At 43.3% G+C, this 27908-nt stretch overlaps 1 protein-coding gene across 2 annotated transcripts in view; it reads left to right on the plus strand.

The window, feature by feature from the left end:
• Window positions 1-17868: 17868 nt before the first annotated feature.
• Window positions 17869-27908, plus strand: part of LOC138516346 (uncharacterized) — an 888519-nt gene continuing 878479 nt past the window's right edge. Inside the window, exon 1 of one of the 2 annotated variants that reach the window (XM_069631386.1) lies at window positions 17869-19618. In XM_069631386.1, coding sequence (XP_069487487.1) covers window positions 19196-19618 — 423 coding nt within the window. In that variant the 5' untranslated portion in view covers window positions 17869-19195. The remainder of the gene's footprint in view (window positions 19619-27908) is intronic. The other variant, XM_069631387.1, reaches the window with a different exon arrangement.

The following is a 27908-nucleotide window of genomic DNA, read 5'->3' on the forward strand; positions in this document are numbered from 1 at the left end:
ATTTGGACTGGACTGCCTCTCGCCTAGCCAGGTGATTGCTTTGGCTAGAGAATTTGGACCATTAAGCCCACTAGAGGGAGTTTCCAGCTTTTCAGCATTTTAGCAACCCCTTGACATATGTTTGTTTGTTTGTTTTGTTTCACAGTGTTTCCTCTTGCATTGAAGCGGATTGCATTACTGGTTACACCAGCCTCGGTGATTGACACCTCCTGCTAGCCCTGCCCAGGAAAAGGCGTGTTTTTTACTCCCTCACCTCCTACTAAAGACAGCCTTACGCGCACAGCGCGCGCGCACGAGCAAGTTCACGGCTAAGTTCCGCTTTACCGCTCGTGAGGACTTTGTGGCTGTTGCTTCTCTGCACTTTTGCATTTGGACTGGACTGCCTCTCGCCTAGCCAGGTGATTGCTTTGGCTAGAGGATTTGGACCATTAAGCCCACTAGAGGGAGTTTCCAGCTTTTCAGCATTTTAGCAACCCCTTGACATATGTTTGTTTGTTTGTTTTGTTTCACAGTGTTTCCTCTCGCATTGAAGCGGATTGCATTACTGGTTACACCAGCCTCGGTGATTGACACCTCCTGCTAGCCCTGCCCAGGAAAAGGCGTGTTTTTTACTCCCTCACCTCCTACTAAAGACAGCCTTACGCGCACAGCGCGCGCGCACGAGCAAGTTCACGGCTAAGTTCCGCTTTACCGCTTCACCGCGTTACTGCGGTCGCGGCTTGGCTCCCTAGCGCTGGTGTTACCCTACCCAGTCCTTATCTAGTTCCCCCAGGTCAGTTTAAGTGTTGTCCTACAACGAATGTCCTTTGTGCCGTACTCACTGAAATCAAATATGCCAGATCTTGCTTTACATCCCAAGCCTAGCTGTTCTAGCACTGGGCTAATCCAGACGAAATTTCCAGCATTTATTCTGTCTCCGAGAACCCCAGTCGGCCCCACTTCTGCCACTTCCACCATGGGCCCGTCGGTTGGTCCCCCCCGGACTATCCCCTCCTTGTCACAAGGGTCTGCGGGGTCCCACATTCCGACTATGGGTCAGCAAACTGTCCCATGTGTGGCGCCCCCCTGCTCACCCATTGTTCTGACGAGTCCTGCTCGTACTCGGGGCATTTCCGACAAAACGATTCTTGCCTCATTGAAAGTACGGAACGTGAAGAGGAAATTTAGTACTACTTCTAATCAAACCCTCTCGCCTATCACTCCAGGTTCTCCTATAATCCTAGATAGCACTAGCATTTCACTATATGCTAGCCACCATGAAACTTTGCAGTCTGTACAATCCCATTGTGATGTGGCCCAATCCAGCCACTCTCCTCAAGATAACTACACTACACCGATAGACTCTGCAATTGCTTCCTTTGCACTTTCTACGCCTCGTGCAGTCGTGCCTGCCCGCAATACGCTTGCTACAGGCTCCAACATTGGTGTTGAATTAGCTTTGCAGGCCATTAACACCTCTATTCTTGGAATGCATAAAATGTTTGATATTATGAATACAAAAATCACAACCCAAGGCATACATCTGGAGGAATTCCTACACTGGAGTCGTCGCCATGATCAGTTGAACCCCTCTCCACCTTTACCATCAGAAAGGCCATTGGAGAGCTGTGAGGCCTCAATTATTACCTGTGGTAGCTTCACTACTCTAGACAGGCAGACAGGTACAGCTGTGCCTCCCGCGATTTGTGTTTCACATGTGAAAAGTGCGAATGCTCCATCTTCCTTGCCACATTTTCACAATGTTATTTGTGCTCTTGACGCTTCTTCTAGCTCTGTGACACCTGTCCCTGTGCCTCTTATTCAGCCTGCAACAAATAACATTGTCTCGGTGCCTGTCCCTGAGGTGCCTCTCCAGTTTGCTGCCACTTCTCCCCTTGACACATTGCCCACCTCTGAGGGTTCCTCTCCAGCAAATCCTATTGTGGCAGTAACGCCGACAGCCTCTAGCGGCAAGTTTAGGTCCACAACGATCTCAAAAAATTCACATGCTGTATTGAAAAAAACGAAGAAACAGATGCCTCGTCGAGGCAACAAAAACACTCTGAATGCCTTCTTTAAAGCTATTGGTGGGTCTTTGGAAGCAGGGCCGAAAGTTCTTCCCCAGAGTCTCCCCCTCACAAAACCCCTAGCTACCTCTGCCCCAGTACTGTTGCAAGCGAGTATTCCATCGTCTGTTCACACAAAGGAGACGGCATCTGCCGTGCCTGTTGACACTCCGGCACTGATAGCTCCCCACCCCCCTTTGGACGATTTGGTTGAGTCACTTGAGACGTTAGAGCAAGATGCTGATCGAGTTGTAATCGATATGCCACCCAAAAAAACTGTCTCTTTTGCCCCAAGTGTTAGATGGCCCGCTGCTGTGTCATCTGCTTTAAATCAGGACCCATTGAATGAGTTGAAACAAGCCGTTGACAAATTTCTGGAGGAAAGGTTCTCCGCTGTACCACAACTCACGTCTGCTTTGACAGATCCCCCTCAACCTATTTCTAAAACCTCTGATATGTCCAATTATTCTAGTCTTGAGCAGTACAATCTTGAGTCTCAAGTGTCTGGGTTCAAAGACTTGCATTCTCAACACACGCACCAGCTCAGACTGCCTAAGCCTCACCATTCTGAAACAAGGCGTCTTCTGCCTCAATCCTCTCAAGCCCCTTCCACTCTCTCGCCTTGCACATTCATTTTCAAATGTCGAGATGGTTCGTACCCTGCTTATAACTTGAATAGAAGGAGTGTCTTAAACATCTTTAGCGACATTGATGAACTAAGGGATATTACTACCTTTGATATAGCACAAATCGAATTTATCTCTGCTTCCTCCAATTCTGTCATCAGACTATGGATCCCATCGACCATTGTTGCCAATACTATTTGGCGAGCGAGAATGACTCTGTTTGAAATGGGCTTTCTATTGGCACATGAGCCGAATGTCACCACGCCCCAATGTAGGGTCCCCATTCCAAATCCACGCATTTATGAAAGACAACAAATTGATAGAAGTGACATTAATACAGTGCATGATTCTCGGATCTTCACTCAGAATTAACCATCATTGTGCCAGAATGGCAATCTTCTGAATCTTGCATGTTGGAATACCAGGGGGCATAATCATTTACACGTTTCTATCAAATCCATGCCTGTAATCTATCACATTCTCACCTTACAAGAGACTTGGCTTTTAGTCCCCCCGGTGTGGGATGGGTATGAAATTACTCTGCTACCGGCCATTCGAACTAAAGGCAGACCCACTTCAGGCTTGCTGGTTGCCGTTCTCCAAAAGGCTGGTCTTCATGTACACGCATGGGCTTCCTTTGGGGCTTACCTACAACTAGTCAAAATTGATCTGAATACTGCCTCGCTCGCATTGCTGAATGTGTATAGAAATCCTGCTGCTTGTTCTGATGATGATTTTTATTGTGGTCTTATTTCATTGTTGGATATTATCAATATGGCGAACATCACCAATTTTACCATCATACTGGGGGATCTTAACATGAATTGTATTGCTAACAACCCATACTCAAAAGATAGCTCCCGGTGGATCCAACTCATGAATGAACGTAATTTTATTATGATCAATGGGGCCCTCAAAGGTGATTCACCTCCTCAATCGACCTGGTATCGCAATAACAGTGCAAGTACAATTGATTACATTTTCGTGGATTCACCATTGTTTAAATTCTGTCAGGACCTCTCAATCACTGCCTATCCTGGCAGTGATCATAAGCTACTCTTCCTGACCATCTTATGGCAAACTTTTGCTCCTAAATCTTCTTCAGTCAGTTTTGGATTTGCCATCAACTCGGCCAGATCCAGACTGAAATGGACAGATCACCGACTCTATGAATTTGAAAAATTAATTCAAAAGAATTTGCATACATTGGGTGTACAATACACTGATATACTTGCACCGTTTGCGCATACCATTTCTACTCCCACGCAACTCCAAACTAAACACCCCCATATCTATGATCAGTTGGTTAAAGAACGAAAGACTGAGTTTAGGCGTCTAAAGCGCCAGATACAAAACTCCTCTTCTCGCGATGGTTGGCAAGCGCTCATAAATCTGAAAACACAATACAAAAACTGGCTCAAGGGACATAAATCAATGATGTTTCAACATGACAGTGAAATAATGTTAAAATCCCTTGCCAATAAAAACTCGGCCCAAATGTGGCATCTTCTACACAATCATGCATATAATAGAGATGCTGAAGCACAACTAAATGCAGTAAATGAATCACAATGGATTTTGTATTTCACAAATTTGTATGCTGACGCCAATTTTGATCCACACTCCTTTCGCTCTGTTAGAGCACTTTATTGGAACCTGGCTTTTACAATTGAGGACATTGTATCAATCATCAAAAAAGCTAGTCCTTCTCGAGCTGTTGGCCCAGATGGCATTTCCAACGCCATGTTGAAATTAAATCCTGACATATGGGCTTGTATACTTTATTGCATCTTTCAAGATATATTGCATTCATGCTCCATACCTCTATCCTGGAAATCTTCTATTATCATCCCGATTTTCAAAAAAGGTGAAAGGTGTTCCCCTCAGAACTACCGTCCAATTGCACTTTTAGACTCACCGAGTAAAATTTTCACTAAACTTGTACTGATTGAATTTAATAAGTGGACGCTTCAGAATTCATATAGAGACCCGTTCCAGACTGGTTTTATTGCGGGTATGGGTACCCAGGTTAACCTCTTTGCACTGAACTCTATTAAAGCACAGTGCCAAGAGTCGAAACAGTCTTTATTTCTGGCGTTCATTGATTTACATTCTGCATTCGACTCCATTTCTCGCTCTCTTCTTTTCACAAAACTAAAACGTGACCATTGTCCGCAAACATTGTTTGAAATCCTCTTGGCTCTCCACTCTGATACGTGTATTCATGTTCGACTAAGCCTCGATGGAACCTTGTCTTCCTCTATCCCCACGGCTCGTGGGCTCAAACAGGGCTGTCTTCTGGCGTCATCCATTTTTAATTATTTTATTCATGACATAGCTCTCGCATTTCAAAATCTTGGTTCAGACTCTCCAAAACTTAATAATAATCATGTTCAAAGTTTAATGTATGCTGACGATATGGTATTGTTGTCAAAAACTCAAATTGGCTTGCAGAAATTGTTGACAGCTTTTGACTCCTATATTATTCAGAATGATTTAAAAATTAATACCAATACATCTCAGATAATGTTGTATCAACCGACCAAAAGAAACAAATCATTTATGTGGAACATTAATCAGGTACATCTGCTGATTGTCCCTCAATACACCTATTTAGGTATGATATTTGAACTGCGGGGGTCCTTTAATGCACATTTAGATGGAGTTTTGAAAAAGGTGACATCGGCCTCGTCACAAGCTAGTTTGATTAAGTCTAGATATGGCAAATTTTCTATTATACCGGCTCTTGCTTACTGGAACCAGAAAGCAGTGCCATCAATATTGTATGGTCTTGAAACTCTCACATGCCAGTCTAAACTTGTCTTTCATAAATGGGAAAGCCAATTTTGGAAAAAGATATTACGATTATCAGCTTGCATCCCCATCTCGTGGATCAGATATGAGTTGGGCCTAATTTCACTTGAAACCTTATACATTTGGCGTCTGTGTGCGCTCTTCAGAAAATGTCTCTTAGCATCCAGAGATCGTACCTTACTATCAGAACTTGCATTTCATATGTTTCACACTACACAAAAATTCTTTGTCTCATGGGTGACTACTGCATACCCTGCATTAAGTAGTGCAGATGTTTCTCTTGATACATTAATTAATAATCCTGATAAGGCAAAGCGACAGCTGCATGAATTTGACTGGATTAAGACAAATAAATTGTGTCTAACTTATTGTGATGGCAATGCTCTCCGCTTTCCTCCAAAAAAGATGAAAACACTTCCTCTCTATCTAGTCAAAGCCCCAGCAGTCAATATCCGCTCTGCAATCATGCGTCTACGTTTTAACCTTTGGCCCACCAAAGCCATTCTTTACAGACGCAAGATAATATCAGATTGTGATAATTTTTGCCGCTTTTGCAGGAACAGTTGCCAACCAGAGACTTTGGAGCATCTGATTATTGAGTGTCCTGCTCTTACTTCTCATAGACTTAGGTTTTTGGGACGTCATTGCCGGCATCTGGGTTTTTTAGAATATGAGGCATGTTGGCTCACAATTTTGAATTCTGCGTACTTGCCTATTCAAATTGCAGTTGTTACATTTATTGAAAGTCTGTCCTTGACAAGTTCAGATGTTTGATTTACAAACACAATTGCATTATTATTTGGTCACACTTATTGAGATCTAGTTGCTGGCCTCTTGATTTCGTGTATAAACAATTGTGGTATGAAACAATGAATGTATTGCCAGAGATAATTCGTCATCATGTTCATTTTGTTTTATGTGTTTTATGTGCTTATTCAGTCTGACAGTTCACTCTTAATAATACGACTAGATGTGGTGTTCTGTTGCACACTATTCAACTGTTTTAACATTTTCCATTTTTTGTTAATTATGTTTTTTTTTTTTTTCTTTACCTTTTTTATAATATTTATCTTTGTTTTGTAATTCTTTTGAAAGGTTGATTTGTTTCAACCAATTCAATAAAAAAAAAAAAATTAAAAAAAAGTAGGGATTTGTGTACCTCTACGTGGGCCTGAAGTCGCATAGTAGCGATTTTATCCATGATATTTAGGATAAAATTACAGTTGGTAATAGGCCTAAGGTTATTAGGGTCTCTTTGATCTAGATTAGGTTTCTTGAGTAAAGGTATTACCATCACTTTTTTGATAGCGAGTGGTACTGCCTGGTCTTTAAAAATTTATTGATTATTTTTGTCAGAATAGGTGAAAAGATGCCTGGGTGTTCTAGAATTATTTCTGGTGGCAGGATATTCTCCGCGCAGGTGGTTGGTCTCATATTGGCAAGTACTTTTGTCATGTCCTCAGGGGTAATTCCCTTGAATGTAAAGGCTTCTCTGCTTTTGTCCTTTGCCTCAGTCATGGGGGGGGGAGGTAGTTGACATCTTATTGATTAATTGAGATTTTGATATTATATCCCTAGCCTTAGTAATTTTGTTGAAGAAGGCTGTGTGTGTATTTTCACACTCTTCTTGGGTCGGAGTGAAGGGTGGTGCGATTTTAGAATATTAAAAGTTTACTCGTGGAATTGTCTGCTGTAGTGATTTGTGTGTTGTAGAAGTTCTTTTTTGCCTCTTTTATTTTATTCTTATAGCTTTTCTCGCTTTCCTTCCATAATTCTCTATTGGTTAAGGAGGGATTTTGTAGCCAATTGTTTTCTCTCTTTCTTTTTTCTTTTTTTTAATCTGGCAGTTGTTCTGAAAACCATTTTTGTTGTTTTAGGTTCGCTCTAGCAGTTTTAGATTGTATTGGTGATTTTTGGTCTACCAATTTCTTGAGGCGGAGTAACAAATTTGTCAGCAGTGTTTCACAGGAGTCGTCCTCATTGTGGTTCCTCTTTATTTCATCTAGACACTGATCTAATTGATGTCTGTCTGTTTTTTTGAAATTTCAGCGTGTTACTTTGATCTAAGGATTGGGAGTCTTAGCTTTAGGTAGTGGTGAGGTGGTGCTAAATGTCACGCTATAATGGTCTGACCATATGCAGGGTTCAGTTTTATATTCTCGTGTGGTCGAGTTGTTTTTGATGACCCAGTCAAGTTGGTGTCTGTTGTCCATTGTTGGCTCATGGTTAGTGACTTTAAAGTCTAGGTTGTTCATTAATGACTCTAGGTTGGTGGCTTTTTTATCGCTGGGGTCTCAAAACCATTGGTTGAAATCACCTAGTATTAGCGCGGCTCTGTTAGGCCCTTTGAGCAAGTTGAGATGGTGGGTAATCTCTTCATTAAACTCTGTTATGGCAATGGGTGGCCTATAAATTACAATTAGGTTAAGGCTTCAGGCATCAGGGTTATCAAGAAGTCAACTGAACTTCCTAGATTAATCAAATAGGTCATACATTTTGCCTTCCAAATATCAATCGACCAGTCCACAGCCCCATTGTTTGAAGATTTTACAATTTCCAATGGAGCAGATGGGTTCCAAAACAGGCATTTCTGAAAACAGGCACAATGATTTCCATAAAACCAATGAATATAATGATTGGAGGCCCAGTTCATACCTCTGGGAGCCCCCAAAGTAGATGGGAGTACTTTCTTCCAGAAAATACCCTCAAGCACTTTCCAGATCTTTCATAAAACAGTATTGGTACAACTTTCCGTTTGTACAAAGTCCATACCGGTAATACCGTAATCTTTCCATACCTAAGGTGTACAGATCGCCGTTGGGCAGCTAGAGCTTTTGCCCTTACTCTGAGTTCAAGAGTCCAAGCACTATCACATATGCTACAATTTAGCCGGACCCCCAAATAAACAATAGAGTCAACCCGTTCCAAGTTCTCCTGCCGTACATGCCACTTAAACATGCATTTCTGTCTCCCTTTATATGAAGTCAGAATCAGTACCTTAGATTTCTTAACAATTATCCTAAAATAATTTCCCTCCATAGAATTATGAAGGGCATCCAGCCTAGGAGAGTAAATAAAGGGCGCCTGGTGGAGTCCTGATATGCCCAGGTAGGTACATATATTTGTGTGGGCATCCAGCCTAGACTGCAAGCCTAAGGGGGTTTGGTCGATAAGGACCAAATTGTCCATGTACAGCATCCATGGTACAGGCCTCCCATTTATTTTTGGAGGGAACGTAGTAACCAATTCCTGACTAGAATTCAATCTCACTTGCATCAATGTTGAGGAATACCGGGCCGTTATTGCAGACAGTAAATCTTTGGGGTACTTCCCTCTTTCCAGCTTCACCCACAGTTGATCCCTATCAATGGTATCAAAAACCTGTTCTAAATCTACGAATGCTAGAAAAATTCTAGTCCCGTGTTTGATAGCTCAAGGTTTTAGGATGTTTATCAAAAAGAAGTTGATTGATTCCCACCCCTTTTATGAAGCCCGCTTGGCGGGGATCATAATGGCCAGCTGCAAATTTACAAGAATTCAATTGGTGGAGAAGTAACGAAGCAAATATCTTGCCCAACATATCCATAAGGGCGATAGGGTGTTATTTGTTTGGATCCTCCCTATCGCCCTTTTTAAATATGGGTATTATTTGCACCGTTTTACATGAAATAAGGACCGCTCTCTCTCTCAGTACCTGTTGGAACAGTAAGCGAATTCAGCCCATAAGGATGGGGCTTCCATGAGCATACTGTTTGTAAGCCCATCAGGCCCTGAGGCCCTTGAGGAGCTCCTTGTCATAACAAAATCAACCAGGCCCCACTCTCCACTGGGCAAAAAGAAGTGTCAAATGATTGACCCACTGGTCCTCCGATACGCATATGATAATAATGCCTCCTGTACAGTTCCCTTGTTGTTAATTGGATCAAGGTGGCATCTAGGATTTTTTTTTTTTACACACAGCTTTCAGCATCATCTCTGCCTCATGCTGTATTCTTTGGCTTTTAAATGAGATGAGACTTTTTTTAACGCTGCTTTCTCTTCCTAGTTTGTTCCTTATTAGAAGCCCCAGGCAACTTATTTAGTTTCTTAAGATTGCTACGAAGATTTTCCTTTCCTCCGCTAATTCCTTATTATAAATGTTTGTTTTGAAAGTCAAGTTTACTGGATTTCCTATTGATTTCTTCAAAAGCACCCAATAATTGACCATGGTTTTATCACTAGCTACTTAGAATAATATTCCCCACGTTGTTGTGCAGTAGGACCCCAGGCGGCACACGGTGCTAGGGGTTTCCCAACAGCACTTTAAGATGAGCAGCAGCACCCTTGAGATGGATGGGGATGCAGATTAATACTCTTGCATCAAATCAATAATGACAACTCGATAGTTTGGCAAAGGGAGTCCGTTTAATGACAAGTACAAAAAACAGGGAGTTCATGAATATTAGCAATCGCTCGATCTTCCTTCTCGTGTCAACTCCAATTAATTTCAGAAAAAACACATCATTTATACTAAAAACACGTCATCACTAACGTGTAACGCTTAAAACTGAGCATGCAACTCTATTGGTTCTAGGAAGGTAACTTTAATATAGGTACTATATCTCTATATGGTAAGGGGGAGTGAGGATTGGATAAACACTGTCAGGTGGGGCATATAAGCCCTACCTTCAAAATGGCTAGTGTAAACGTCACTAAAAGTACAACATCTCATTGGTTCTACTAACTATAGAGCCCTAGATTACTCTGTCCACTATGATTGGGTTGGCATCGACCCCACTCATACTTCTCCACTTGCTTAGCAGCGTGCAGAATAGCCGGCCAGGTGCAGGGAGTTTGTCTGTACCCCCAGCTTCCCTCCAATTATTGCTACAATGAATCATCACCTCAGTGGTCATGTGTCAATTATTTCTTTGTGGTTGGCCTTGAGACTGCTTTTGGTCTGGAAAAGTTAAGGCATTGTGCATGGCACAGGTCCATGCGTAGGTGTGAAAGTTTCATCCCTTCTTGCTCGTTTGGTCACGTGATTTTGACACTGTGAAATTGTCTTATTCTTTATGCAATTTGTGTATTTTATCTAATTCTGCCAGCCATCTGCCATCTGTGGCTTATCTTGACCTTTCTGAACAGGATACTCTGTTCTTCTTTTCATTAATTGTATCCACTGTGGGTCTATTTCAGCCGATACGACCTTGGCTTCTTGGCACGATTTGCCTTCATCTGAGTTTCTCTCCGTCTTTAATTCTCGCTCCTTTTGAGGTAGATATGTATAGGTGGGGCTTGCCGCAATCTATCTTACTACTAAGCATAAGCAAGCCTCACAAATTCTTGCTTCTTACGGTTCCTTGCATATGTACACGTTTAAACTAACTGAATATCTTCATCGCGCATGTGGCATAATTTCTGATATCTTTGACATTGATTATTTCACTTTAGGCTCAGGATGTCACTTATCCATGGTGTTTCGTCTCTTTTCATCATTCTCAGGTTGCTATATCTTCTATATGTGAGTCAGTCCGGGTTCTTATGAGTCACCATTCGTCTTCCTTCAGTATCTTTTTAGCTTCTTCAGGGATTGCATTCTGACAATGGTCATTCTGTCTCATGTGTCGATATGGTTTCCTCAATGGGTACCTTACTGTGCAGGTTTCCTTAGATGTCGGTACTTCAACAGGTGCTGTTCTTCTGATAGGTACTGGACAGAGCCCAACTGCGGCTCTCTGCTGGTTTATTTGTTCATCATACATCACATATTTCGGCGTGAACGTTCCTGGTACTTCAAAATGGGCGGTTGGAGTGTGAATCGAGCTTGGCACCTCTTCTACATCGTGCAATTTGATCTTCACTCTATTTCTCCCTTGTGAAATTTCAACATTTCTCACCACTACTAAATTCCGGTTTGTGTCACACCTCTTCCATATCATTTTCAAAAGATTATGATCGCTCAACATCATGGGAATCACTATAAATGAATCTAGAAATGGTAATACATTTACTGAAACAGATAGTCAATGGTGGAGTTATGGTGACCCAGAGACCAGGTAAAACTTGACCAGATATCCCCCCTAGGCTGCCCATTCGGCATATGGAAGTTCCTGTTCTCCAATTCTCGCAACCACCCTAACACCCTTGCTTGCAAAGATGTAGCAGATACATTCAGAAACATCGCTGGGTTACCTTTTCCATCTAAACATTTGATGTTTACATCTCCACATAGAATGATATAAGGATCATTCAGGTCAAAGCGACAATCATTGTTTAAATACACCACACAGTCAATAAAAGTTGTACAGGATATCATGGCAGCATTCCAATAAGAGTTGAATATCACCCACATCTGTTTGCTTCCCGAAGGTTTCTATTAATAACACTTGAATAAATGGGTTGGGATTTTTCACATTAATTACTCGTATTCTCTGTCCCTCTCTAATCAGTGTAAGGAGGCTGGAATATGGTCTTCCCATGGCCCCCTTTTTTGCCAGATTTAGGATGGCAGAGAAACCATCACATAAGGGGGTTGACCTCAACCAGGTTTCCTGCAAGCACAGAATATCAAAAGGTGAGTAAACACACGAGCATCCAAATGTCCACTGCAAGGGGGCATCCAAGACCTCACCCTAGTTGTTTCTTGAAAGTACCAGTGCCTTTGAAATGCATGACCAATCCTGCGACTTAGTTGCTAAGGGAGGGGGGGAGAACCCTGAAACTACCAGCCTCTCCTCAGCTTTTGAGCACAAAAAAAGTCACTGTTAATGGTTCAGCCAAATTTGTAATGAGTCTCCCATCTAATAAAGGATTCATATTTGTGGGTCCAGCTGCCACTTTTTTAGACAACATCTGGCTTGTTTCCAATCTTTCCTCTTTTGTAGCAATTCCTTTATCAATTGGAAGTATTCACAATGAGGTATCTCTCAATTTGAACACTAAAGGCAGAAATAATGCAGAGGCTTGCAACCAGGTTTTTTTTTAATAAGGTTGGTTTTTAAATGTACCTTCCCCAATCCATTCTTGATTCCTTAACAAATACTACCACCTGAATATCAACAGAATCAATAAACCGTAGATTTGGGATGTGGTGTAATAACCGCATAACATGCCTTCTGTTTAAGATAAGCCCATCATCCGAGGATAATAACTGCTCCAATGATAATGTAATTTCACCCTTTTTTGTTCTTTTTTCCTGTTGGACTTAATCTTATAGTTTAAGCTAGCAGGTGGGGGAATAACACTTAGTACGTGACCTCTACATTTTAAATCTGCTGCCTTATGTTTCTCTTCCAAGGTTTGAAAGTGGTTAACCTTTGCTCCTACACATCTTAGAGGGTTGAACTGGGTAGGGCTGTTCTTCAAACCCCTTTCCTCCTGTTCCAGGGAACTAATAGTTAGATAACGAGTATCTCCCAATGGAGGAGTACTAATTTCCTCCAATTCCCACAAATATGTTACAAAGCCATCTGAAGAGGTCAAAAAATTCAACAATGTATCCATCATTGTAACTCCAGTTTGGTGGTCAACACCTTTCTACCCATAAGAATTGCTCAGCAAATTCTGATTTTCCAAAAGGTCAAATTTCTCAATTGTCTCTTCTTTCTGCTGCCCCTTAGTTTGATCAAGACGATTCCTCTCCAGTGGCAGGGGTGTTTGCAAGTTACAAAAAAAGGATCTTGTGGTGTCTGATCAGGCTTTCTTGTCAGCCTGATAATGTTTTGATTTTTTTCTTTTGCTGTGCCTTCTTTAGTGAAAACTTTTTATTCCATTTAGTAAAAATAGAGAAGTTCTTAATTGAAGAGCGAATGTCCATACGGCAAGCTAAGGAGGCCGATTCAGTCAGCAAATTTTCTTCCAGCATTATTGTACATACTTCAGGTTCCCTTTTTAGCTGGTCAGTAGGCATCTTTCCCAAATCATCTCCTCTACAACCACCCATTTTTTAGTCAACTTGGGAATAGTTGATACGTTCATTTGATTACCCAATTTCCTAAGCAACTGTTGTTCACAATTAGCAAATTCTAAATTGTGAACCAAACCTGTCACACCCCCATCGCTGGCACTGTGAATTACGCCTAATTCTTGGACCATCGGGTTCATACCTAAGAGCCCACATTCATAGCTAGATATCAGCCATTTCAGGGATTCCATTATGGCATTCATCAATACGTTCTTGTCCATTGCCTCGCCTCTGGCCACATCACATAGATGTCATTGCCATTGCAAGGATAGCTCAGTCTCTGGATCTAGTCTTGATTGAACAGACGAATTGAACGATTCAAGATAGATCAGTTTAGAATGGATCATCGCAAGGAGGGTTGCCTTGTCCTTGAATCTATCATTCATATCTTCATATAATTTCGAAAAGGGGGCCAGCGAAATCCTGAGTGCTGCCATTATATTATTTTGCAGTCGAAAAGCTGATCCGGCCGAAAGGAGGGGTTCCTATGGATCTGTGTTTGATGTAAAAACAGAATCATTGGCGTTGATGAAGCCGAAGAAGAAGGAGAGAATCATCCCGCTGCAGTTTCAAAGGAGAGAGGAGCACTGCTAACTGTGCCAGATGATTTGTTACGTTTATTGTGTCTGTTGGTCTGGCCTGCATTAATCGGTCCATAGTTCTATAAAGCGGGTCCATGTAATGAGTCAATCCTTGACCCTTTTGCGGTGTTAGCGCTTTGGTGCCTTGCACAGCACCCCCCTTGTGCCCCGTGCGTGGAGCTAAATTGATCAAGCAGAATGTTCATTTTTCCCTGCGGGTGCATTTTTGTTTTATTGCAGCAATATCTTGTGACAATCGGGCTGCAAGAACTGAGGATGCGTCCTCCACACCAGAAGTGCTTAGATGGCTACGTCCAGGGCACTTGATGTCCCACGAACCTCTAGGGGACAACGGCTCAATCACTGGCAGAGGCCACCTCACTCTCCACAGTCACCAGAATACCCCTGCTAACAGATTCACTTTGCAACTTCTCCTCAGCACTGAGTGGATTGTGAGGAGGGGTGGATCTAAACACCTTGACCGATCTCGCTCAAGTTCAGGGACCCTCACATTCTCACCAACTTTCAGCCCTTGTGCCACCCCGACACCACTAAGCCTGATGTAACAAGCTCCAATGTATAAAACTGCAACAATATCCGTTGGATCAACAGCGGAAGTGGAGCGTTTCTAGGAATGAGATTGGGACAGCGGATGATGGGAAGCCGAAGACAGTTTGTCAGTAAATATCAGAGGGCTCACTTCAGATTCCATCAAAGCCAAAGGCGTTGAGGCATCCTGCAATCTGACCGGATCCATACCGAGTATTAAAGGGGCCAGGTGAATTGATCCAAGACAGCCCAGTCCACCTTGAGCCTGACTGAAGCCATACTGAACTCTCCTTGCCGGCGCTATGCACCCAGAGCTGCTTATGAAAGAAAAATAAATCCTTAAAGGAACAGCAAAAAAAGTCACTCAGCCACAATAGTCGGAGTAGCTGCAGTAGATGCACGTCTGAATTAGAGTCACGGCCAGGCTGAACTCTCCTCGCCAAACTCACACGCCAGCGCTATGCGCTCGGAGCAACATATGAAACAAAATGTAATCCTTAAAGGAACAGCAACAAAAGCCAGTCAGCCACAATAGCTGGAGTAGATGCACGTCTGAATACCAAGAGTCACGGCCAGACTGAATTATCCTCGCCGAACTCACAAACTTAAGAACTACGCACTTTGAGGCATTTTTGGATAATTTAAGCACTTTAACGCCTGATCACCAATCACCTGCGGAGCACCACAGGGATCATGTGTCCCCCATACTTTGTATAACATATTTACAAAGCCCCAATTCGATATACTTGACAATCTGGGTTTCTCAAACACAAACTATGCTGACGACACCCAGATCCTCATCCCCGGAGACTATGACAAAGACGTAGACCTGATCAACAAAATCTACTTAATTATACAGACCTGGATGGCCACCCATTGATTATGACTCAATGATGAAAAAACCGAGCTCTTAATCGTGGGTGCCACCAACAAACTAAATAAACTCTCCCCTCTGTATAAATCCATCACCATTGACGGTATCAAGATCACAGTCGCCAATGAAGTAAAAACCTTAGGTTTCTACCTGGACTCGGCTGTCAACCTCAATAGGCAAGTTAACGCTACTGCCTCTGCCACTAGCTACACCTGCAAACTCATCCATGCATGCAAACCTTTCCTGACCAATGAAAGTTGTACTGCGATAGCACGTGCATTAGTATTATCCAAACTGGATTACTGCAATGCACTCTACCTGGGCACTAGCAAACACCACATCAGCAAACTCCAGACACTTCAGAATCATGCCTTAAAATCTGCCTTAGGCATCCCTAAATCTCAGCACATCTCCCACGAGAGGCAGCTTTCTATAAATGACAGAATTAAGCTCAAAGCTCTAAACATCACACACAAATTCCTTACCAACAAAGCTCCCATATACTTGAACGATAGATTCACAAAATACATGTCAGAACGTCCGATTAGAAAGGCACAATCCAACATTAGTACCCGGCACGCGCTGCACACCGGGAATACAACGTGTGGATTGGGTCTTTTGCGAGCCATACCAAACGGTATTCCCTTGTACACCGGTGCGTCCTGTGCGTGCTGGGTACTCTGTTCCCAGCGCGGGGCGTGGCGGCCCCTTAGCTAATGAGGAGGCTCGAAACGGGGCAATCCTCGCTCCGAGCCTCCCCATGGCTGGAGGCTGACTTTGTCCCCCGCCGGGGACTCAGGTAAGGCTTTTTTTCCCCCATAACTCCCTCCTCCCACCTCCCTGCCCTCCCCACCCCACTTACCTTCTATCCCTTGGGACCCGGTGGGGGACGATGGCAGCCTCCAGGCGTGTGGCGAATCGGAGCGGGGCCAACCCCGCTCCGAGCCTCCACACGGCTGGAGGCTTCCATCTTCCCCCGCCGGAGACAGCGGTAGTTTTTTTCCCCCCTTCCCTTCTGCCCACCCTAACCCACTTACCTTCTTTTTTCTTCTCGTCTTGTTTTGTTGAACGCGCTGGAAACACTTGTTCCCAGCGTGTCTGCTCCCGATGGCTGCCAATGAAAGGCAAAACGGACTACTGCCGCGTTTCTAAACAGAATAAAATGCCATTAGTACCCCGGCCTAACAGGCTTGGGTACTAATAATGGCTATAAGACCCTTGGCGGCGGCCAATACCGCCCCCGGTAATGCCCCCGGGGCTTCATTAAGGCCTGAGCGTAAGGGCCTGTAACTATGGCCCAGGGGCATTACCTGGGGCTGTATTGGCCCGCCGCCTCGGGTCTTATTGCCACAGTATTAGAATTCCCAACAAAACAGGAGGCGCCAGCTTTCCAGTTAGGACAGCCCAACTCCGGAACTCTATCCCTGATACCCTAAGAGCATTACCTTCCTTCCACCCCTTCAGACTAACGTCAAGAGATGGTTACACTCTGCTGAAAAGTGACTATCTGCATCTCCGCCTCCCAGATGTTGCAATATACTATGGTAAGACCGTATAACACAAGATATTTGTATGCATATCACTGTATATTAATGTATATATATCCTGCTCTAACAAGTATCTTTTAACATAGCTCTCAACCATTTCTGTCGCAAAGGCGGGTGAAAACAAATGATTCTGTTTTTGGCAGGTGAGAACCCATTGAAATGAATGGGCGTGCAGGAGAGGCTTGGCGGGTGAGTCAGCTCTTTACAAGGCAGGGCACACCCGCCAAAAGCGTGTGAGTTGAGAGCTATGCTTTCAAGCATGTAATATCACTGTATATTTGTATATAATGTCCTTTATTTCCTGTAACCTGAGAATTCTTATAGCGCCCAGATGCCTTAGGGCCCTGTGCACTCTATACATTAATAAACAATGCAATACAATGATGGGTGAGTACTTTTATTAAATGGGGAAAAGACTTCTATGGACATAGCAACAGTAACATTTTTAAAGATTGGGTTGTGTAGGAAATGTTAAAGGGACTTTTTTTCATTTTTAAATGTTTTAGCTGGAAATCTTTATATTGCTAGATCATGGGTTTTATTATGATAAACTGAGCGGAATTAAAATGTTACATAACCCCCAAAAACGATTTAGAGGGTTTACTTGCATAGCGTAAAATGGGCCACTTTGAAAAACATTTCATGGGACACTTTTGGTATCCAGTCCATCAATGGTCAAAAGGCAGAAACTGAACAAGCTTTGACAAAGACAACAAGCATAGCTTTCAAAATGTAGGGAGTAAGAGTTGTTTGTAACCCATCACCCCGCCCCCAAGTACTTAAAAAGCGTATTGTCTAAATGTGCCGTGCCATACCTATTGGCTTTGCCAATGTTTGTATGTAGTTTCGTTTCTCCCTTATTTCGTGCGTCAACTATCGTGTCTGGATTGACGTGATGATGATGATGGACTCTGTGGTGCTACAGAACCGGGAGAGTAACAGGAAGGCGTCAAATGGTATCCTGCCTGGCTGCTAGTCGAGGAGGTGTTATATCACCAAACGGGTATAGAAATCACTGTAGACCCTAAGCCCCAGGCACTTTCACCCTCAAAGGAACGCGGAAACAAATCACAGAACACTTCAGTGACGTCCAACGGGGATTACCTCGTTGAGAGAAAAAAAGAAGTTTCGCTGTGGAAGGGAGGCGCGTCCGGCCAACTGTGGGTGGAACTTCCGCGCTCTGCTTCGCAGACCGAGCGAACTGTAAACTGTTGTAGCACCGTCGCTCGAGCGCCCTTTTCCCTTGCTGAAGAGAAGCTATTCAACGGTTGTCGTCTAGTCCTTGCTGGCAGAACTGCTTTGAAAAGAGAGGGGGCTCGGAGCCCAAAGGGTGCGCGCGCACACACCCGTCTCTCCGTGGCGACCCCCCCCCCCTCTGCTATGAGCCTTTCACAAGTTCTGCTGAACTTGCGGGTGCTCTTTGCTTCTATTTAGCTTACTACTTTAGGGGTAGTATAAGCAACCCTGATACATTTGTTTGGGGGTTTTCCTCTTGCCAGCGGATGTCCAGTGCTTTTGCGCTTTCCGCGAATCCACCCTCCTGCTGTGCAAGGCGCGCTTTCCCCTGCTGCATGAACACCAGTTCTCCTGCCCCTCTGTCTGGATCAACGTTCTCTCATTGAGGCGCAGCACGTCGGTGTAACCTCGTCCTTGTCTTAGTCCAGCCGTACAGTGTTCTCTAATGGTGTGTCCGCCCCCCTGCAGTAATAGATCACTCTGACACCCACCTTCTCCCCCACAGAGGCAGACACGCTGGTTGTTTATTCTCTGTAAGGTGTACAGTTGTGATACAGCCAACCTCCTTTGCTTATCAGTAGAATCATATATTTCTCGTGCTTGTCTTTGGACAGCCAGTAGGACGGCTTAGCCCATTAGCATCACGTCGAGTTGGTAGAAGCCTCCACCTGCTTGTTTCCTCGTCTGTATTCAGCAAACGAGCTTCTTTCTTCAGCTGTAGCCGTTTCTCCCATCCCTTGTACTATTGTGTTGCCTTGTGCTGTGTATTTCTTTAGCTCACCACCACAAACTCGAGCAGCTCAGTCTAAGGCTCATACAACCAGGTGGTGCTGTATAACCACCTGTCACCCCACTGGGTTTTGTTCAAGCATCCTCACCTGTGCCAGCCTATTCTCCACAACTTCACCATTTTGTGGTTGTATCATCACTGAGCCACCCCCTTCTCTTGTGGTGGGTGCAAAGTTACACCGACAAAGGATGGAGGCAAGCCTCACGTGTGCTGTGTGCCTTGGTCTTTTTGAGGAGCCAGTGACGTTGCCGCTCTGTTCACACAACTTCTGCCGATGTTGTGTGCAGGGTTGCACCTCCTCTCCCCCGGGCCTGTCACAGCAACTTTGCTGTCCGCTCTGCCGCAAGGTGAGCTCGGTACCTGGCGGTGCCACTGGCCTGCCTGTTAACACCACTCTTGCCGAGGTGGTGAAGCTTCTGCGGACCGTGCCATGCAAGGACGGAGATGAAATTGCAAGGGGTGCCGGGCCCTGTGAAAAACATTCGGGACGGAAGTTACTGTTGTATTGCCGTATGTGCCATGAGGGGGCTTGCGGCCAATGTGTGTCCGAAGAGCACCAGGGCCCCTTTCACAGCATCAATCTCATGGACATCACCTATCAGGAGGAAAAGGTAAAGGAATTGGTGGTTTCTTGTAAAACAAAAAAAAAATCTCCACGTTACTGGATTTTTATTAGTTACAAGTTTCTAGTTAACACTAGATTCGTGTCAATAGTGGTTAAACTCAGTATCATTTCTCTGTCCAGAGTATATAAAAAAACATAGTTTGTGTGTGTGCTTTGGGTAGACTAGGTGAGAGTCCTGTTCAGTGCTGGGGACAGTATGAGTTGTTTTTAGTTGTTGGGTGGTGCTCAAGCCACATGTGTTATTTTATGATTTTTGTAAGCACCTCCTGCCATTCTTATTGCCTCGAAACACTGAGGTGGAATGCCCTTCGGAAGACTGTGGTCTGTGAAAACCTGAAAATACAAGAGCTTTACATTGTATGCGAATAGTAATGAAAAGTTAGGTGATTATTTAATTACTAGCAGCGATGACTAGTTTATAACATCTTAAAAACCTCCAATAACACCTCCCATATAGACAGTTCTGCAGGGCCAGAAGAAACCAGTAGTCTGCAAAAGTATAAATAGGCAACTGTCTTAGATAACTACTTCTAGCTCACGGTACCCAACACATTTAGTTAGATATTCAAAATGACCGGCACAAAATACATTGAAGGAGGTTACCTTAACATCCATAAGTAAAAAATATCAGGTGGACCGTCATAGTATGTTTCTCTCTCTCTCTCTCTCTCTCTCTCTCTCTCTCTCTCTACCTTAACACTCAAAGGATTAAACACATCATCAAAATATATATGGGCCATTGGTACAACAGACCCTAAAAGGAGAAAATATACCCCTATTTTGAATAAACAGAAATACAAAATCTTAAGGAAAACGATTAATGTAGGGATACCGGCCATGTGGGGGGAATACTGTCTACAAAACGAATTAACTAGTTTAAAATTGAGGAACGTGATTGAATTGTGTTGTGAGCATGACAACTGTTGCAGCACAGATGTCATCTATTGCATATTCAGTTCAAGAATATGAATGCACCATTCGTAAAACATTTTCTACAAAAAAATGACTTATTCTGGTGGTTATTAGACAACGTTCAAAGTTTGGCTAACCTGGGTAACCTTGTGATGGGACAGTCTTTCTAAAGTCCAACTAAGGGCGTCATTAAACGACATCTGAGGCAGTACAAAACTCCACTCTTGGCATAAGGCTGTACCACCTGAGAACATTCGGTAGCATAGACAGAGCAGCCAGGCTTATCTTAGCAGGGTGAGAGGACTGTACCTTCATACATAGAAATTGTAGCATACATATGGTCCAAAGAAACACTGAAAAACTATGGTTTATTTAAATGCAAGTCGGCCAAGATACATCTTGGGGAAGTAAGTACTATAACATATTTTATAAACATAATTCTAAAAAAAATTCAATACCTATAGTTTCCAAACAAAAGTATAACCTTATTTGGATTACAATCGGCAGTCAAGGTGAGTGAAACCTATAACACATTTACAATGACATTCAGCTCTTCTTGGGGAGTAAAACCACAGTTACTTTCAGATTACAATCAGTAAATCGAGGTAGTAGACCCTATTGGTTATAACATGCAGTGTTATGCCGTTTCAGATTAATTTAGTTATACCAACAATGGTTACAAGTATCTTTTTGTAACCCATGTAACTTCTACCAAGCATGAATAGTTACCAGACCAATATCACTTTTAAGAAAACAGTTCACAGGGAGTAACTTAACCTGTATACTAACTAGAGGCCTAAAGCTGCTCAAGGATAGATAGGAATATAGTAAACTATTTTAGAAGTGCCATAGGGCAGTTCAGGGAAAGCACAACCTAGGATTACCGTTTTAGAAGAGCAGCATCTATTCAAGGCCAGAACAAACTATTGGTATTTAAACTATGACACTATATTTCTAAGCATAAGAAGCAGGATGCAGCAGCACAGGACTTGGTCCTTGGATTCTTGGTCTGGAGACTGAAGAAATGAGCACTGGATGGGCACTTGTAGCAGCAGTCACCAAAGGTGGTGTCCAGCAAAGGATCCTTCAGTTTCGCACGGCTCTGTGGATTTGGGCCCTTTTTACAGGAGCCAGATGAAGAATGAATATCGCTGGTTGGATTCTCTTGACTCTTTTGGTTCTGCACTGTGGTGAGGGGTCTTCAGGGATTCGAATTGTCTCTCTGGAGGTCCATCAGGAGTCCACAAAGTTTCAGTGGGATTCGGACTTCGGGAGACCACGCACAGCACTCAGGCACGAGGTCCCCTCGTATTGGCGGTTTGCAACACAGGAAAGGTCACTGTACGTCAAGGGATCGCTCGTTTGGCAGGTCTCTCTGCGACTAGTCGGTCTCAGCAGCCTCTAGGTATCAGTTGTTTTTCAGGACACCCAGGTCAGATGGAAGGAAGGGTTACATCGGGCTTCGGATACACAGCAGGCTCTCTGGTCTCTGGAAATCATTATGTTGGCTTAGGTATGCCAGAGGGACTGGTGCTCATCATATGAGCACACCGTTCCAAGGGCAACAAACCCTCAACCAGTGTATAGACTGAGGACTCAGCCAAGGGCAAGTTAGAACTGTTGTTTATTACACAAGCAGACCGGGATCATACAGGACATTGGAAATCTCCCAGACTCACAACTTTTAAGCCTGCGCGGGGCCATTTTGTTTGATTTCTATGCCACAAAATGGGGCTGTTTTCCAAAAACCGACGAGAAGACAGGAATGGGTAGTTGGGGTGGGTAGTGCCAATGAATGGCACCTATGTATGTATATGTATGTGTGTGTATATATATATATATATATATATATATATATATATATATATATATATGCATATGCTTCAAGGCAGGGGAGGGAGGAAAGGAAAATACAATAACATTCTTACAAGGCCTTGTGACATTAAGAATCGAACTAGGCCTGATGACATTTCAGATAGTGCAAGAGCATTGACAATAAGTGAGGGAAAGGATAGAGGAGGGGGAAGCAGGAGAGGAACAGGAGGGAGAGGAGCAGACAAGCGACTATCGTACTAGGTATGACGACATTTCTGATGGTGCAAGGGAACTAACAAAAAGGTGAGGGAGGGAGGAGTAGGGAGAGGACCAGACGGGCGACTATGGTACTCTGCCTGAAGACGTTTCTGATAGTGCAAGGTAGGGGTATTGACAGTCAGTAAGGGTCAATGGGGAGGGAGAAGGGGGGGGAAGGAAAGTAACAGTCAGCGACTATCATACTAGGCCTAACAACATTTCTGCAAGTGCATCGAATATGGTGAGGGGAGGAGGGAGAGGGGAGAAGGTACAGGTAAGGGAGTGGAAGAGAAGGCTGAGAAACGGTGAGTGCGGTGAAAAGAGGCAATGCCGGCGACATGTTATGGAGTAAAAAAAAAACGATGTGCACAGCCAAGATGCAGAGGTCAGTACTGAACACCTTTCTGTTTCAAGAGTTCAGCATGTGCATGCCGAGATTCAAAGTCATTGATGTGCACAACATGCTTCATGGCCCCGTGATTACGTGATGCTTGAAGTCCTGCATGAGAACGAACTTCAAGATGGGTGAACCAACATGAGTCAAAGTCAATTCAAAGCATCAGCAACAGGGTGGTGATGATACCACCATAATGTGACAATCAGAGTAACTTTGGGCAGGGTGGGATAGTAGAAGCAGAGGAGGCATTGCTAGTGATGGATGCCATGAGAGGGGCTACAGCTAAATACAAGATTCAGGCATACAGGCACTTGCATACAACGGGGGGCAGCTAAATACAAGATTCAGGCATACAGGCACTTACATACTACAGGGTGCGGGGGCAGCTAAATACAGTGATACGCCCAGGAACATCCAGGGAGCAGACGGGGGGGCCTTGGAGGTGGGTCGGCATTCGCCTGCCGGCTCGCCTGATTGGTTATGATGAACAAGGAAAGGAAGGAAAGGGCCAATGCAAGGTGCAGGAAGCCAGCACACTGCAACAAAGAAGGGATCGGCCATGTTGGAAGGCCTGATCTGGTACACAGAGCATGGTAGCGTGTACAACAGCTGCAAAGAAGACAGTCACTGAGGATCGAGTAATGGCAGCAATGCATCCTCATATAAAATACGTTATTCCATGAAAAATGAGAATTCCTGAGAATGCGCTCGCAGCGCAACAAGCAATGTCCCCACAAAAGCCCAGAGGGCTTACCTTCGAGGATGTGCGGCAAGAGAAAGGACAGCGGCATGTAGAAGAGACTCTCTGTGGTCAGGACGAGATGCCTGCCCCTTCCCCAAACTATGTATTACATTGTTGCTGCGTCGTAGGATTACCATTGGCCCTTGCCCTCCACCCCTGGATTTCTGTTCCCTGATTGGCTGGAGCTGATCGTCCCAAGCCTGGGACCCAGCTCTGTTCTCAGTGCACCTTCTCAAGGTGATGAGAAAGACTGTGTTCCCATTATAACTGTCTGTTCTACCACTTTTGCCTGTGGAGTGCCCTCAGTGTTGCCACGTTGTTAAAGAATCCATGTTTCGCTTCATGTCTGTGTTGCTGAGAACTGTTCATCTTCCCACCGCGGGTGAATGACCATTGTCTGGCTCAGCTGCACCACGTGGTTGAGGACAGGGAAATCAAGCTCTCTGGTCTGCAATTTATGAGGATGTTTTCTGCTTTTCTGCTGACGGCTCCTCGTCTCTTAGCTTCGTAATGTGCTGGTTGTCTCTAACCTTGCCTGCGAGCCCTGGCCTGCTGTTGTGCAGCCTAGTTCTGCCTTTCCTCGCCTCTCGCCCCGAGGCCTGTTGCCTCATGTAATCTCATTATAGTTATTCTATGCTTTTTATATGTCTATATCGTGCTATGTTATGGTTTAGTAGTATCTGGCTCTTCCAGGCTCCTTATACGACCCTGTAGTTCCATATGGTTAGTTGCAATAAGCGTCTGCAAGCCTGCTCTGCATCTCTTCTTTGTGTGCTGGCTTTCTGTATAAAACTTAAAGGGGATGGAAATGTACCCTTTTAAAGCCACCGCATTTAAAATGCTGTATGGTGCCATAGTACTCCAGTCAGTCCAAAGTTATAGAAACTGAATTCCAATCTCCATCCATGGAGGGACATAAAAAGATCACCCATAAAAAGAGTAAAAGACTAGGTGAGAGGGAAAAAGATTCCCACTCGCATAGGAATAAGGGAAAAATAATCACAGTCCAGTAAAAGTCCTGGGATTGACCCGGGTCAGGAAGATTTATCACTGAAATTAAACTCTTACCCAACACCTTTAATAAAAGCTTAATATACAAGGAACAAAAATGGATTTTACGTTGGTCACATTTGTTTGCCCTGAATGAGCAATCCTAATGGATGGTGTTGTTAGCTTGTTAGCAGTCAACAATCAATTCATCAAATTCCTTGCATTTCTTCAGTTAAAATGAGTATACAACAATTAATGACATTGGATAGTAACATAACGATTTATGGCCACTAGACCAACTTATCAGTGAGGTTTGTGTATAAGAGCGCAACGATGTCATAACGACACGTTATAAATATACAAATAATATTTCATTTAACCTCATTAATGACTAAATAAAATTTTAATGAAATATACGGCCTAGAATGGACAATTTCATGGGAAAACCTCGCCCAAAGGGACTGAATATGAATGTTTTCCCCTTTCGCTCCTCTTGAGTGTAAATATGGTATTGGGCAATGTCTGTTATGATGATAGAAGTGGAAATAGTAACTGTATAGAGAAACGTTTGTTTTTAACTATTTAAAACTATTGTTTATATCATTTTATCAGGATTGTTTGTGTAATGTAAAGCTTTGTATCTGTTTGTATGTTTTCTCTCTTTTGTACAAAACCAAAGCAAATAATAAAAGAAATAATAAATATACATATATGGCGGTAATTGTAAGACTGTGTTTGAGCACAGATTCAAGCAAGGACATGCCTGCTCTTTCAGGTAACACAAACTTGGCTTGTTAGACACATGTATTTTGGGTAATAGTTACAATATGCCTCCCCTTAATCCAATTTCTATTGGCGTTTTTCTTGAACCTGATTTGGGAAATATTTCCTGCATTAGGCAGGGCAGATCTTTTGATATATCTAATTTGCTGTCTTAGATAACATTCTGGCCTTCTAATTTATTGTTCATATGGCTTTTTCTTAATATGGTCACCAGCAACAATATATCCTCTACCTACAGGGCTATACTTATTCTAGAGCTCAGATATTAGCTCAAGTCCATCACAACTCGTTGATTCCCCCCAGCCCCTCTCATAGATATAAATCTTAATATGTTGCGCCAGATTTACGGTAAAGGATTCTATGTTCTCATCTGGCCAAGGTACACTTATTTCCCCCAGTGTTTACCTTCAAGTCTCCGATCATTTTTATTAAAATTCTGTTGCCGACTCCTTGAAGCTTAAGAGAGACCATAGCATGATTGCGGTGAGTGTTAAACAATACCCTCATTTCTTATTAGTTATGAAGTAATCAAGTACTGCTTCACTCCCATTTCTGATGAGTTAACAATACTTTGAGATCGCCGAAATGGATCATATCACAGCGGCAAGACACTCTCTTCATTGGCTACCAGTTGAGTCCAGGTTTCTATTTCGAACCCTCACTATTATACAGAAGTGCAGAAAGGGGAAAAATGCCCAGTTATTTACAGCATCTTCTTACTATAAGAACCTGCAGCACTTCACTGAGATCGAACAATCGGCATCTCCTGTTTATCCCCAAATGCAGAACAGTGAAGGTCTCTAACACAGCCTTCTTTGCAATCGCACCTAAGGTTTGGAATTCTCTCCCTCCAGAGCTGAGAGGGATTGAATCTATAGACATTTTAAAAAAGAAATTGAAGACCCATCTGTTTAATTAGGCTATTAAATCTGTTACTTCTAGGATCCTTCAAACTGGATTATGATATTGGCTCATAAATGTTAATTGTTGTATATGTCTTGTTACGTCCTCAAAACTCAGGGTCTATGGCTGTGCATAATAAATATTGTATAGTATAGATGGGGATGCAGAATATACTCCCAACATCAAAAATCAAACTGACTCAGGAAGTTGACAAAATGTGCTTTAATATCAATTATCTAAAACGTGGAGTTAGAACGAACATCAACAAACTCCCTCGATTTTCTCACTCAACGCATTTCATTAAAAAAAGTAGCTTATGTACTAAAAACTTGTCATCATTGATGTCAACCTACCTGGTAAACTACAAAAACCTATACGTTCCATACTTGTCAGGGAAGGTGATTGGGTCTCTAACTTCAGGTGGGGCAACTAAGCCCTCCTGTAGTGCAGGTTTCTACGAACGTCATCAAATACACAACGTCCCATTGGTTATACAAACTATAGGGCTCTTCTACTACATGGCCGTCTATAATTGGTTGGCACCCTTCTACCCCCTGTAATATTCCCCGCACACAGGCTGGCATCCAGGTGCTGGTGGGCTGGTCATGACAATAGCTTCCCACAAATAAGCCTGCCATCTATCATCACTCCTGCCTTCTGCCAGTCAATTAAGGCTTTGAACTCTGCTTTAGAAATGTTCTCTGCGCCTAAGAATAAGAGGGAATATAGGCATACTGTCTCTTGGTTTCGATACAGCTCATCCCATTATCTATTTTCATCCATGTGACTGCAGACCATGTTTTAGAGTCTTTCTGTATTTAAAATACTATTAAATGATGAACCTCTGACGTCTTCAATGTTCTCGCTCTTCACCCAAGACAGGAGTGTTGTTCTTTTGAAACCTTCTGTAACCACTGCACAAACATTCAGGCTCATGGTGGCCATGACTTCCTGGTGCTGGGCCAGCCAAGCCTTTCTTCGATCCACCTTTGTAATTCATTGTAATTCAATTGTTTTCCAACTGTGACATACTAAAAAGCCTTTCTACTCACAGGATCCAGCACTGCTAAAATGCGTTGTGGAATCATCCATAGTCCATACATTCATATCCATATATGTTGATGCATTGCCGCAATCTATTCACTACATAGCCAGCCTTTAAGAATACCTTGTCTTCTTGCGTTATGGCATCCGCACAATTGTAAAATGACTTGATATCATCTTCATTATGTCTGTAGCATGAGCATCTCCATTTCGACTCCGAAATGTTGCTCATCTTTGACACCACCTCTTAAGAACCTATAGAATGTCTATGGTCTTCAGCTTCTTGTCTCTTTTCTAGGTGCGTCAGCTCACCAATCTTCTCTTTTTTGCTCAGTTTTTCACAATTCTTCCGGGATTTCATTCAAATGGCCATCATATTGTCGTGAATGCATGTATGGCTTCCTCAATGGGAATCTTACTTCCAAGATTCTT

Source organism: Ambystoma mexicanum, chromosome 6q (assembly GCF_040938575.1).
Source record: "Ambystoma mexicanum isolate Mex_15411 chromosome 6q, UKY_AmexF1_1, whole genome shotgun sequence".
NCBI classification, from domain to species: Eukaryota; Metazoa; Chordata; class Amphibia; order Caudata; family Ambystomatidae; genus Ambystoma; species Ambystoma mexicanum.